The sequence below is a fragment of the Elaeis guineensis genome, chromosome 8 (genome assembly GCF_000442705.2).
Source record: "Elaeis guineensis isolate ETL-2024a chromosome 8, EG11, whole genome shotgun sequence".
In the NCBI taxonomy this organism is placed as follows: Eukaryota; Viridiplantae; Streptophyta; class Magnoliopsida; order Arecales; family Arecaceae; genus Elaeis; species Elaeis guineensis.
The window spans coordinates 137,149,757-137,164,809 of record NC_026000.2 but is presented as its reverse complement, the minus strand read 5'-3'; the positions used below and the strand labels follow the sequence as shown (position 1 = coordinate 137,164,809).

Sequence of the window (15,053 nt, the reverse complement as noted above, 5' to 3'; positions counted from 1 at the left end):
GGGCATCATATACCACAGCTATGCCCCTGTGATGCTTTTCGATGGGCGTTACATTGTGCTGACTCAAAGAGAGATTTTCTACATTCAGTTACAGATAAAATAAATTATATTATAAATATTTAATTAGCATGATATTTTTTTAATATTTGTTATTGGCAGGGTGTATTTGATATTATTGATTTTGAGGAGGATCGCGTGCGGCGAGTTGTGGATGCTCATTTATCTTTACATTTCAAGGAGTATCACCACTGCATCCATCAGTATTGGTACCATGTGTACAGGATCATGGGGTGGAGGCAGTGCAGTAGCGGCCTTATGACAGCATCACTATGGATGATTGGACTGTCATATGCCCAGCATATCAGGTTACACATCCAAATTTTTTTTTAGAGTTTAATGATTGAATTATTTATTCTTAAATTCGATTTGTTATCTACTAATTTAACTGCTAACTGTACATAGAAGATGTGCTCAGAACATCGTGAAGTGGGCGAGACAAACCGTACCGCATTGTGGGGGTTCGAGATCGTTCACTCGTCATATGGAGCAGATGATAAGTAATTTTTAATTAGTATATTTTAACTCTTTAACTATTTTAAATTTTTTAGTTAATTATTTTTAAATTATAAAAAGATGCTGAGAGTGACGAGCTTCCTGGTAGGATCGATATCTACCAGCGGATCCACCAACGACAGTCAGAAGAGTGGATGATGGAGAGCCAAGAGTTTTTGTAAATTTTTTCAATTATTATTTTCATTCACAGTTTGATTTTTAGTATAAAATTAAAATAGCTATAATTTTAATTTTCATGACCGTATGATAGACATCAGATTTCAGCCTATCCTTGAGGGCTCGACCACACTCACAGATGACAAGATCTGTAATCAAGTGCTTGGTATAGGATCCCATTATGTTAGGGGTCTAGAGCATGGGATCACTGCTCCCTCATCCTCACATTCATCCAGGACTGACATCCATGCTGCCTGCGATGCTCGATTGGCGAAGGTATAGAGGCAGATTGAGCAGCGAGCTGATGAGTTGATTGCACGCGTCAACGAGTACCAACAGCTCCAGATCTAGATGATGAAGCAGATAGCACAAATGAAACAGATGATGCAGCTAATGAGACAGCAGCAGATCAGTTCGAGCTCATCCGAGCACTCTCCTTCCCCAGTCCGTTCCCTTTCTGCAGATGCCGACACTTGACGGTCTATTTGTGTAGCTTTTTATTTTTATTTTAAATCTCTTATAATTTTAATTTAAGATAATAAAATGATAAAATTTATTTATAGATTTATAATATAATTTTTTTTTTATTTTTATTTTTAATTTATAAAAAATATTATAAATATAAATTAAATATATATATATTCATAAATTATTTTGAAAAAATATGTAAATTATTAGTGATAGAATTATTTTCTACAAAATATTGGTCACCAAAAAATATATTAGCAATGAAAAATTGATCATAAATAAATTTTTTAATAAATTTAAAAATATCAAAATTTTATATTAAATTAATAGTGATGAAACTATTTTTATCATAAATAATTAAAAATTTATTATCGATGAAAATTTATGTCAAAAATTACAACATTTATGATGTAAAATTTATGTCACTAATATTTTTTTAAATTTGATTTTCATAAAAATTTTTAATTAAATTAATAGTGATAAAAATATTTTTATCATAAATAATTATATTTATGATGAAAAATTTATGTTGCTATATTTTTTTTAAATTTAATTTTTATAAAAAATTTTAATTAAATTAATAGCGACTAAAATATTTTTATCACTATTAATTTATTATTTATTAATGATAAAAATTTACATCAAAAATTATCTTATTTATGATAAAAAATTTATGTCGTTAATACTTTTTTAAATTTGATTTTTATAAAAATTTTTAATTAAATTAATAGTGATAAAAAAATTCATCATAAATAATTATTTTTTTATTAGCGATGTAATATTTCATCACAAATTATCTTTTTTTACGACTAAAATTTTTCATCCTAAATAGATTTTGAAAAAATAATTTTTTTAATGATAAAATTTTTTTATCGGTAATATTGATTATTTACGATGAAAATTTTTTTCATCATAAAAAATTATCAACGACGTCATTATTTGCGACTAAATATTAACGATGATAATTTTTAAATTTAATTTTTATAAAAAATTTTAATTAAATTAATAGCGACTAAAATATTTTTATCACTATTAATTTATTATTTATTAATGATAAAAATTTATATCAAAAATTATCTTATTTATGATAAAAAATTTATGTCGTTAATACTTTTTTAAATTTGATTTTTATAAAAATTTTAATTAAATTAATAGTGATAAAAAAATTCATCATAAATAATTATTTTTTTATTAGCGATGTAATATTTCATCACAAATTATCTTTTTTTATGACTAAAATTTTTCATCATAAATAGATTTTGAAAAAATAATTTTTTTAACGATAAAATTTTTTTATCGGTAATATTGATTATTTACGATGAAAATTTTTTTCATCATAAAAAATTATCAACGACGTCATTATTTGCGACTAAATATTAACGACGATAATTTCATCGCTAATAACTATTAGGGATGAAAATCTATTATTAGTGATGAATTTTTTTCATCGTTAATATCCTATTTTGTTGTAGTACTTTCTTTGGAAAGAAAGTGACCCACATAAGATTTCTTTCTCCAATATGTAATGTTATTCAATACATTAGTGCTAACTGCTAAACAACTTTTATGCAGTTAATCAATGGATAAATATAGGTAACATATATGCTTAAAAAATTTTATGAGCATTATTTCAATAAGAGTCTTTGGTGCAATGCCACAAACTTTCTTGAAAAAAAAATAACCCACATAAGATATCTCTCCAGCATCTAATGGAATCAATTTAGCAAGGTATCATAAACTTTTGGAGGTCCATCTACTTTAATAGAATGAATTTATAGATTATGTATACTCACTAGTCACTCAACATTCTACTTCAAAATTGCAATGCATAATAAGCTTCCTTTGAGGAGATGATTGTATACAATAATTTTGCAATGCTTTTCCATCCCTTCAAGATATCATATTGAAGAATCATGTACATCCCAGTGAATAGACCACTTTGGTGGTCACTATCCATTTGAAATTCACAAATCTTTAAATCAAGGATCAACCAATATGCCCATGAATCCATTTATTCAACTTACTGTAGCAATAGCAAGCAATTAATAAAAATTAATCTATTTAGTTCTATGAAATATCATATAGAGAGATCCTGTAAATCTTAATAAATAAGTCATTTTGATGGTCATCATCTATTGAAATCTACAATCTTCTAAATCATAGATCAACCAACCATGCCCACAAATGTATTCATTTATCTTGATACACAAATATCAAGCAATCTATCAAAATTTAATATATCTAATCTCCTTAAATATCAAAATAGAAGGATCTTGTAAATCTCGATGAATAGACCACTTTGATGGTCACCACACATTAAAATCGGCAACCCTCTAAATCAGGGATCAATACAAAAATATATCATTCAAACCAAATGTGGGAATACAAAATTTGTAATGACATATTTAAGGATTTTTATACCATTAAACTATATTACAAGCATCATAACATAGTTATCAGATCATAACTATATAAAAAACTATAGAACAAGGATTACATAATAATAAAATTTTATTTTAGAGACTAAAAATTAATTTTCTAAGGAATGTTATCAAAAATAAACTTTTTTAGGGACTAAAATAAAGTTTCTAAAGGACCATTAACAAATAATAAACTTCATTAGGGCTTAAACAATAACACAGGATCTCTATATAATAAATTACATCATAGGGACTAGAGTGTAATTTTTTTGGAGGATTGAAATCAAATATTATATTCTACAGGAACTAAAATTCAAATTTACATGTAATTATACTAGCAAACTAGGTTCGGATATGGATCAAACTCAAAAGCTGTAGTGGTCTCTTCCTCCTCACAATCATGCGGTGGAGAAGGGGGCCAATACCAGCACCCCTTCCACTCAAGAATCTAGTTGACGGCCTTCGAAAAAGGATCAGTCAGTGGACCACCGCTATCTCCCAACCGTCCACCGCCCATATCCATTGGCGATTAAGGTGGGACCCTTGGTGATCGGAGATCTAGTGCTTTCACCTTTTTTTTTAATTTGTTTGAAACTACTTGTAATCGGGTGGAAGGGAGAGGTTGGGCCGTCATCCTGCACCAGACGGTCATTGGAAGGGTGGAGGAGGGCACGACAGGAAGAACATTGGTCCCATTTCTTTTCTGTTTTTTTTTTGTTTGGATCGTTAGATCCAAACAGGATCACTGGCCTTTCACCACTAGCTGATCCCAATCATCATCAGAACTCCCTCTTCCACATAGGCAACCTGTCCACTGTATAGACGGAAGAAGAAGAGGAGGGGATGGCCTCAAAGAGATCCATCCCTCTTCTCTATTTTTTTTTGTTTGGATCCTCAGATCTAGATGGGATCGCCATCCTTTCACCGCTAGCTGGTTGATCCCACTCACCATCAAAACTCCCTCTTCCACACCAGTAATCGATCCACCACACGAACAGAAGAAGAAGAGGAGGGGACAGCCTCAAAGATATCCATCCCTCTTCTTCTTTATTTTTTTTGAGTTAATCTAGATCTAGATGGAAAAATTGGTAGGATTCACTGCCAACTCATCTTGCCAACTCATCTCGGATGGTGGTCCCATCATGCCAGCAAGAAGAAGGATAGAAGAGGGGATGACCATGGGAGATCCGTCACTCTTGTTCTTGATTTTTTTTTTTTTGATTTTTAATTTTGACCCTAATCTTCTACAAATAATTCAAGCTCTAACACCATTTGTGAAAAATTTATTAAAGAATATTTTTCCATGGATCTCATGCAGAACATTAGAATACAAAAAAAAAATCTTTCAAAAAATTAAAACAAAAATTCAATCAATAAATCATATCTTGAAATTTTTGAGCGGCCATTAACGATCGTTGTACCAACATCCTGCATTAGAAGACATCAACAATTGCCAGGTAGATCTTCTTCTCCATCTCCACCTTATGCCCATCTTCTTATAATAGGATAGGTCCACCATAGGAATGCAAATTAAGATCTTGATGTCCTAAAATTTCTCTACAGATCGAAATTTATATAAGTAGAGTGGGGATCTAGCCCAATTAGTAATTCTAATGGGTCTATCCATCACAGAACTCATTAAACGAGTCAGACCTACATAGATTCTACTACATTACACAACTAAGATAACATGACCCAAAATAATATAATCACACCTAACCATGGGTTCCTTAATGATTCATTTAGATGATAACTTAGTCCATATTTTCGTAATAAATCAAGATAAGAAATCGATCTATAATCAATGAAAGTCTATCTTATGAGAATTCTAACAAACAAGTACCACCATGGCCAAAGAGAAGGTATGGGAGCTGGTAGGAAACCATTGTACTTCCTCCCTCCAGGCCGTTTGTTCTGCTCAAGACAATAAAAAACTTGATGAGAGGATACAAAAGTCTACCGCACCAAGGTTAATGCGGTCCCCCTTGGTAGAAGAAGTTCCATGGTTTCCCTTCTTAACTTCCGAATGGTTCTGCTGGTCTTAGCGGTAAGGCAGTCTAACCCATATCATCTCTAAAAGAGGTGGATCTGGAAGATCCAAGACCTTTCCATTCAAAAAAGATTTTTTATTTCAAATGTAAGAGAATTGGACAATACAAAAGAGAGTATCGGAAAACATCTTGTGTTCTCGCTCTCTCTTCCTGTCATATTCTCTTTCCTCTACTGTTCTCAAGTTTTGACTGAGTTAAACATCGAACGATCCTCCGTCGAAGAATCCTCGCTGAGAGTAAACTTCTCTTGCAGGTTTCCTATGACGGTCTCCTAGATCGATGCCATGCTCTTGAGTCGGAAGGAGTTTGACTCCACCACTTCCATCTCGAATCGGAGTCCTACAACAACAAAACCAAGGAAGATGGTAAGTTTTTTTTTTTTTTTTTTTGTAAAGGTAAGTTAATATTTGAAAACAAGGGAAAATTGAGCACCACCATTTTGAGTCCTGAACAATGTTTACTTAAAGATGACACCATCCTTGCATGGCATCATATTTCAAAGCACGGACACCATAGCAGGAAAACCTTTGGGTTTCTTTAGTGCCTTTTAAGACAAGTGATCTTGACTATAATTTTAAGGCAGCGCTATATTTTCTTTTTATAGAAAGGAAATGCAAGTTGTCGAAATAACACGAATATTATTTTTTTTTAAAAAAAAGGCCACTTGGTTCTTTCCACTATTCCCGTATAGCGACAAAAAAAGGGCCACCACACCAGACTCATAGATTCCAGGATTGGGATTACTCTTTTAGCATTTGGCATTGAAATAGCTCATTTAGATGCAGCTTGTATTCAGTTTATTTAGATGTAGCTTCTATTCACGGGAGTTCAAGTCTATATTCTAACCCAAGATTTGCCGGCCGGCTAAAAATTGGGTTGAGTCCCGGGTCAGGTTTGATACTAGTGTACGTTTGACCAGCACAAGGTCCAGGTCCCAGGCTGTTATAGCAAGCACAAATATAGGGCACACACAGATTCGTACAATCACACAAAATAGAGAAGAAGAAAAACAAACACAGGATTTACGTGGTTCGGCTGAAAAGCCTACGTCCACGGGCAAGACACGAGAGAAAAATTCCACTATGATGAAAAGAGAGATACAATCACTCAAGAACTCTCCAAACCCTAGCCGCACTTTGATTTCCCAAACCTCTCACAAAAACTGCCGAGAGATTGCGAAAAACAAATATTTATACTGGTCCGCTACCACCACAGACCTCCCAAAATATTTCATTCAGGTCGCAAACGCGGGCTTTTCAGATTGGGTCATAATTCGAGCCCATAAAAGATATCCAAAATTCAAGCCACATTAACACAGGCAAATACCATTAATTCCTTTCATGCTTTAATTAGGACTGTCCCATAATGAGAGTCTCAAAGATAAATTTTATAAGAAATATGAAAAATTTAAGAGTCATATATGTTAAATACCAAGTAAACTAATGAACCAAAAAAAAAAAAAACCTAGTGAACCATCTGGTTCCATACCATAACGTGATATATCAGCTTAAGTTTGAGTTATCTAATTCCTTTTATTAATCCACATTTGCATTTGAAAAATACTTTGGTATATCTTCAGACACTGGCTGTTTACATGTTTACACTACTTGTGTTTCGATCACCTTGGATATTTTGTCAAAGTAAATTAAATGTTCCAAGTGTCACAGACTTATGGCCTGACAACTTAAGCTGTTGGGAGGAGTATTGGTCTACACTGGTAAATCCATATAATATACTATTTATTAATTAATCCATATAGTATATTTTTTTATTAATTAATAATTTCCCTCATCCACCTCGGTAACGTTTTCATTGGCTCCTATACTCAAGAGAAGACAGGCCTATCCATTGCTAGGATCCTACTCAACCCTATTAAGTACTCCCCTATCTTAGCAACTCTCGATGAGAGGCCCCTATAACTACTAATTAAAAGTTGTAACATACCATGAATTTGGCTTTGTTGACATTTTTCATGAATTCACCATCATCCAAAAACTTACATTGTTCGGATAAATACTTATCAACGTAAGATAATGACAACTGGCTCTAAGTTATTAAATATCAAAAAGAATAAAAATTAACTCTAGGAATCACTAGCATGCCGCATGGCATGATGGATATGGTGCTTTATGCCAAGAATCCCCGGCCCGACAAACTCCCTCGCCGCTGCTAAATGGCATTTCACTACAGCTCCAGTTTTTTTTTTTTTTTTTTTCTTAGTAATGAGATTGGGTCCACTCGCATTACTCATGAAATTTTTTTGTTTAGGGGAACATATACCGAAGTCAACCCCAAGGCCCAAACAGGAAACTAGATGTGACGACTATACTGATCCGCAGGAATACTTTATCTCACACTTCGTTCTCACTCGAAAAAAGCCCGCCTGGTTCTTCCCTGGGAGCTCATTATTCTTGAAAACATTAATAATATAATGATTATGATGAAAATGAGAACATTAACAATAACTATAGCAGAGATGATGGTGACATTGGTGGTGGAGGATTGCAGAAGTGGGAACGATGGAGGCAATAGTACTCGACGGAGACAATGATAGTGGCAGTGGCAGAGGCATTGGTGATTAGATCAGCAGCAGCGATGGTTGGTGATGGAAAAAATGATGATTGATGGCATTGCGGCAACAATGATAGGATGGTGGCGATGATTACGACAATGATATTATGACAAGAAATTAGGGATGTGGCGGACACGACAACGTAAGCGTACTGTAGTGAAGGCACGATAGCATTGATATGTAACAAAAGCAATGAAAGAGGATGGTGGTGGTGATGGTGGCATGTACTATTGTACTTAGAAGTGGCAGAGGCAATACCGCGACGGAGTCAACGGTAATGATGAAGACAACGTTGGTGATTATGGTAAAAAAATAAAGTTTTTATTTTTAAAATGTTAAAAATAAATATTTTATACTTAACTAATAAAATAATTTTAAAAAATAAAAATAATAATAATAACAACAAACATATTTTCTATCTCGATTTTCCTAATTTTATTTTAAAAAGAAAGAATATAATTCCGTGCATACTCTAAAATAATTTTTTTAAGGTAGATAAACAACTAGAAAAGCAGATAAAATTATTTAAAGCCACAAGAACAAAATGCCTCCCCCTTTCTTAGCAAAAACAACACACAACACGCACCCAAAAAAAAAGAACTCCAAAATTCACTTAGCTGGGGCGCTACCCTCCCATTGCTCCCGTTTGTATTTGCGTTGTGAATTGCGCCACGGAACATGAATGGTGAAGAAAGTACTTGAGCGACCTTTTTGAGTGATTTTTTACTGCAAAACGAAGTGGAGGAAGGAGAACAAATAATGCCAAAAGACATCGTAACCTCGAGTAATAGTAAATCCTTCATAAAAAGAAGTTATATAATAATGATATAATTGCATTTTCTACTAATTCTATAAAAGAAAAAAATGAAGATCGTGAGATAGATCTAAGGAGGAGAGGAGTCCCGGGGGGAATGGAGGGGAAACAAAGGCAAAAGCTTAGGCGGCTCTCCGCCGCCACTCCTCGGCGAAGGATAGAGGTAGAAGCCCTTCTCTGCTATCACTCTCTCCTCCCGCCCGCCATCCTCCTCTAACGAAGAAGGAGAAGGAGTCGTTGGACTCGGAGAAGAGATGTTAAAGAAGAAGGGATCCGCAGTAGAGACGGGCGATGAGAAGCCGACCGCCTCAGCTTTACCACTCCAAAGGTGGTGATAAGGTCTACTATATCGAACTGAGGAGGGGCCCAGCTTGATCTCCAGCTTGGCGGGGGCCCGCCGCCTCTCCTGGAGCTTCTGCCACTTTAGCAAGCTCGCCGGCGGGGGAGGAGGTGGGGCCCGGCTGCTGCGAGGGGGCCCACTGATGGGGAGCTTGTGAGGGGAGTCCTCGGGGACGCCGGTGAGCTTCTGGACCACCTCCCTGAACGCCCACGGCTCTGCCTGCACATACATCGTATTATTCGTAGTAATAGATGGCGGCGGCGGCGGCGGCGGCGGAGGAGGAGGAGGAAGAGGTGGAGGAGAGAAGGAGTTGGTCTCCAGCTCTTTGGCGTTGATGGGTGTGGGAGAAGCCATCAATATGGGTGGAATAAGAAAGTGGAGGGAAAAAGTGCGAGGGACTAGGGCGAGAGATGATAGTGGGGTTGCTTTCTGCTTAAATATAGCGCAACGACCACTGTTGCTTGCTCTCTCTCTCTCTTCTTCATTTACTTTCTCTCTTTCTTCTTTCTTTGCTCCTTTCTCTACCTTCTATCTTCTCTCTTCCCAGGTTGTACTCCCCGTCGTATGGGCATTAAGGCCATGGTAAATGACAACTGAGACAGAGACTAGGGACGGAAGGATGGTCATTAATGGAGGGAGGGGGTGGCAGAGCCGCTCAAGGACGCCCCTACTGGGACGTGAAACGAGGAGATACAGGAGTCTCTGGCTCCCTGCTCTCTCTCTCTCTCTCTCTCTCTCTTTATCTCAGTCTTCTCTGCCTCTCTTTTTCTTTCTCTCTCTTCCGTGGGCTGGTTGCGTGAGGGGAGAAGACCGGGCCAAGAGCTTTGTTGTCTTGTACGAGCATTGGAGTCGATCAGCTGCATCTTAAACAACTCCGAATATTTTCTACAAGACATTTCAGTACGAGCCGGGGTGAAAGAATGGTTGGCTGAGTTTACGTGGTGGACTATTGTTGCTAGAATTAGTGTTCTGAGTTTTATCGGTGCAGCTGATCAGTTTTAGGATGCTTTTGTCCTTCCACGTGGGGACTAGGTGTCACGTAGCGTCATTTCGAGCTGAGCTGTACCCACCCACGGCTAAAGATGCTATTTGATGGCGTGTCACGTTCCCATTGCTTCATTAAGGAGCAATTCTAGCGTGAGACCCACCGGCCACCACCCAAACGCGGCCTCCGGTCTCGTACGTCGAGCAGCTATTCTGTCCCAAACGACAAATACAAATGCTGTGGCACCACAACCTTACACTGTTCGACACGGTGCTTATATGGCACACTCCACGAAGGGTTTAAACCTTCATGTTTCGCACCAATGACCTCTTGCCACGCTGCTTTCCCATGCCATTTCCATAACATCTCTCTCCTGCTGCATTTGGCAATATTTGAGGACGATCCTTGTACCTGTTACCTCACATGCCATTTCTACAAATGGGATAAAGGATGGAGGTGGGGCTAGCCCTTGCAGTGACTCACGCACTCAACGGGCATGCGAGAGTTGCGGTCAGTTTTCGCATCATCAGTCCTCTCCAATATTCTTGTGGTACGCTTCACTCCTTAGCTCACTCCACGTCCAAAGTTCACAGCCAATGCAGCCACGCAAAGGGGGCACATTAATAGTGGTAGTGGCCTTTTAGCCACTTATTCATTTCTCGTCAAAAGGACAATCATGGGGATGCCGTCTGTTCATTATGGCCCATGGTGGCTCCTTGGGAGTCATGAGGAAGGGCGACGACGAGACCAATCACGTAGGGTCACAAGCCACTCGTGGAGGACAGCATCATGTCGAGTAGGTCCGAGAAGGACTACGTAGCTATTAATTTCTTTCGAGGCTGGTGACTTAGGACAAAAGGGATAAAGTCATAAAGAGCCAAATATTTATTCCTTGACGATCCCTTCAACGATACTGAATCGGGAGATCGAGCTAAGCTGGTTCATCTTGTATATTAAAAGATCAAATGATATGGGTGTTATAGAGTTACATGTATCCAAGAGTGACCGTCTCATGTGAGAGTATGTCTATATTAATCCTTCTAATTTGTAAGTACAAGTCAGCTTGTGAATCTAGATCTAGATGTCCTGCCTATACTGATATCTAAGAGTGTATATATGCATGCAGATACCTTGGGAGAACCGTAGGCTCCTGATAATTTAATTAACACATATATGATAATTGCAGAGCTTTCTTTCTTGTTGCATATGTTTCATTTTACTTATGTTTCTGATGAAGTCTTGGTCTATAAAAAAAGCAATTTCATTTTGTGGTGTTCCTAATTGAAAAAAGGAACTATACATAGCAACAATCAAACAGTTTTTGGATGACAACTCCACCAAATATATATATATCTTGATGCTTTTCTTATAAGAATAATGCAAGATATCATGCTCTCAGATTCTCATGCTCGCCACCCTTGCTTGTGACTGCGATAATAATAGCACAACAAGAAGCCATCCACCCCACCATGCGGCTTGCTTTGACCAGTAATTCAGATCTTTTTGTATACATTACCTGATCCGCTCATTGTAATCCATGAAACGTTCAGCAAACAAATCCCAACGGCCAATAGGTGATTCTTCTTGGTTCTGGCACGCTGGTGTGAGGCATCATGCAGCATCCGATCCAAGTTATCTCATGTTGAATGACCAATACCAAGGCTTGGTATTTAAAACAGTGGGTAAGTGGGGTGGTTGACAAGATCTTACCCATATCTCCTACCGGATCTTTCCTTCTTCATACACCTCAGATCGTCTTTGAATTCCACACCTTTCCAGACGGAAATGAATGCAATCTCATCAACAAAATATAAAAGTCAATAGTAAATATAGCCCTTCTCAATATCTTAATCTAAAATTAATGAAATGTGCATTTTTGGATAACCTAAGTGTCAACCAGTGAGTTGCTAGGCTTATCACAAAAGGTAAGTGGTCATGAAATTTTTTATATCACTCTCAAATCTACCACTGTCGCGTCCCGAATCTAGCATGCATTCGGATCGAATACATAATAGTCAACCAGTGGCGTTGCTATGCTTATCACAAAAAATAAGTGGATCATGAAATTTTGTATATCGCTCTCAAATCTACTACTGTCATATCCCGAAACCAGCATCCAGATCGAGCACGCAACAGCCGCACACTTCCTAGGGTAAGCCCCAAAAAATATGTAAGGTCTTAAAATTATGACAACCTCAAAATCCCATGAATACTATCGATCTCAATTCATAATAAATATTCCACACTAACAAATATCAAACTTTATATAATTTACAAAACTTAATCATCTAACTGCTATTGATAATGCTCTATCTAATCAATACTTTTAAATCAAAATCTCAATCTTTAGCCAAATTCAAGCATCCGTAACTTTAAAAAAGAAAAGAGAAAGGGTTATGAGTTTTGCAGCATAATAAAATCCCATCGCACGTAACCAATATAATAATATAATTAAAAATAATGAATGAGTAATTATCAAAGAAAATTATAAGTCACTAAATCTCATCTCAGGTATGCAATATAACTCATCAGTTATATAAACATATATTATACATCATATATTATCACAAATCCATCATAAATATCACAAACGATTTTGTATGACTTATTATTTATATTTCATTAATATGTTCCCAATCAATAATTTTTTTGATTTAGATTAAGCATGATCATGCTTTGGCCCATGACTGACAAACTACAAACCATGCTTCGATCTATGATCAGCCTACCGGTGGCAAACCAGAACATCTATGCTTCAGCCTGTGGCAGCAAATTAGAACATTCATATTTTGACCCATGGTAGCAAATCAAGATATCTGCACTTCAGTCCATGGTGGCAAATCAAGATGTCATGATTCAGCTTATGACTAGCAATCCAAAGTGTCACGATTTGGCTCGTGACTGGCAATCCACATCATGGTTACTCAAATCTTCTTACATAATAACAGATCATTCAATAATTTATATTACATTTTTTGTTCAATTTTAAAATATTGGATATCATATTTTCAACAATCAAAATAGTCAACATGTAATATATATATATATATATATAATATAAAATTATATATCCAAATAAAGCCAAAATCATCATGCATAATATAAAAACATGTATATGGATAATCATGTAAAGAGATTCTTATCTCTATTGGTCTTAGACTCAAGTACAACTATTGATCAACTCTTCGATCTGTAAACTCGAGATCAAGATATTTTCGCTTGTCACATTGTACAAATAATTGTACCTCTACATAATCAAGATCAAAAATAAAAATTATATATGATTATGAATAGTAGAAAATAATAGTAAATGATCATAACATTACTGGTTCAAGAATCCTCGCAGGATTAATGGATCAATCTGAGCATACCTAGACATCTAAACCCTTTATTGGTTCAAAAGATTTCTAGAGAGAGAATCGATACAAAGAGAAAAATATTAGAGAGAGAAACTCATAGAAAGAGAAAGTATGGAGGAAGATAGAGAGAGGAGAAAGAAAGAGAGAGAAACTCTCTATCCTTTTTTTTTTTCCTTCTCTTTCTCTCATTTTCACCTTTCTTCTTCTTCATGAAAAGGGGGAGGAAAAGGGATATAGGCCAATCGTCCTCATAACAATGACCTTATGGCACTGACGGCAGTGGCTCCAGCCCATGGTAGTCTGAGCATAGCTACATTTAGCGATAATGACCTACTCAATAGAAAGAAAAAAAAAAAAAAAAAGGCAGGCTCTATCCACAAAAAATCTAATGAATTGCCTATCAATTTTATGTGATAAGGAAGCCTTGGATCAAGGAAGAGAAGAGACATCAGAGGCTCTTACCTTATCATTGGTGAAAATTGCCGGTGTTTGCCAAGGAATACAACCAACGGAAATCAGGAGAAATTCTATAGATTTGCCAATAATTGATCGGGGATTGGGAGTCATGAGCTACCTAATGGGAAGAGGTACTTCTTTTATAAATTGAACTTGGGTTGAACCTTCAAAAAGTTCCAAATTAAGAGTATGATGGAATGATTACCTATTATTCTCCCAAATGCGACAGCAGCAGGGCTCCTTCCTCCCCTTTTATTTTCAATGTGGTCATTGTCCTAGCATCACCCTCCCTATGTCATAATAAGTTGGCAAAGATAGAGACTGGGGATCTCCCCCTCAATTTGGAGGAAACCAAATGTCTCCGGCCAAAAGGTTTATCCGGTCAACCTACCAAAAAAAATAAGTGGAATCTGCCAAAAAAATGATACATTAGTATTAATTCAGTTCAATCTAAATCTATAATATAATAAAAAATATAAGTGGATTTTTCTTCTTTTGAGAGAGATGGGGATGGTTACATGAGGTGGTGAAATGATATAGATGTACATCAAGCATTACATAGAACAAGAAATTCTTTGCGTTGGATAAAGCTAAAGATTGTTAAGAGCCAGCCAAGGCCACTCTCCTCAGTAGCTATTAATATCTTAGATGATATCATCCTATGAGCATACCATCATCTGTGTTTTTCATGAAAATATCTTCCATTTAATTTAAAAAAAAAGTGCACGAAGGAGCAGTTGCCAGATTTCTTTGTTGGTCTCATTCCTCTCTCCCCCAAATTCCACCGCACCTATCATTGCCTCCGTATAAAAAAGATTAAAATATATTTTAAAGGACACAAAAGAAAGAAATAAATTAA

General features: G+C 36.1%; 1 protein-coding gene across 1 annotated transcript; it reads right to left on the bottom strand.

Moving 5' to 3' along the window:
- Window positions 1–5,813: 5,813 nt before the first annotated feature.
- Window positions 5,814–10,104, bottom strand: LOC105049485 (VQ motif-containing protein 11-like). The gene is made up of 2 exons (XM_010929145.4): window positions 8,827–10,104; window positions 5,814–6,007 (listed from the first exon to the last, which is right to left on the bottom strand). The coding sequence occupies exon 1, from the start codon at window positions 9,746–9,748 to the stop codon at window positions 9,125–9,127; it is 624 nt and encodes a 207-aa protein (XP_010927447.1). The 5' UTR covers window positions 9,749–10,104; the 3' UTR covers window positions 5,814–6,007; window positions 8,827–9,124.
- Window positions 10,105–15,053: the final 4,949 nt, after the last annotated feature.

What these genes read in the sequence shown, in the direction of transcription:
- LOC105049485 (XM_010929145.4), bottom strand. Translation starts at nt 9,748, where the DNA reads ATGGCTTCTCCCACACCCATCAACGCCAAAGAGCTGGAGACCAACTCC.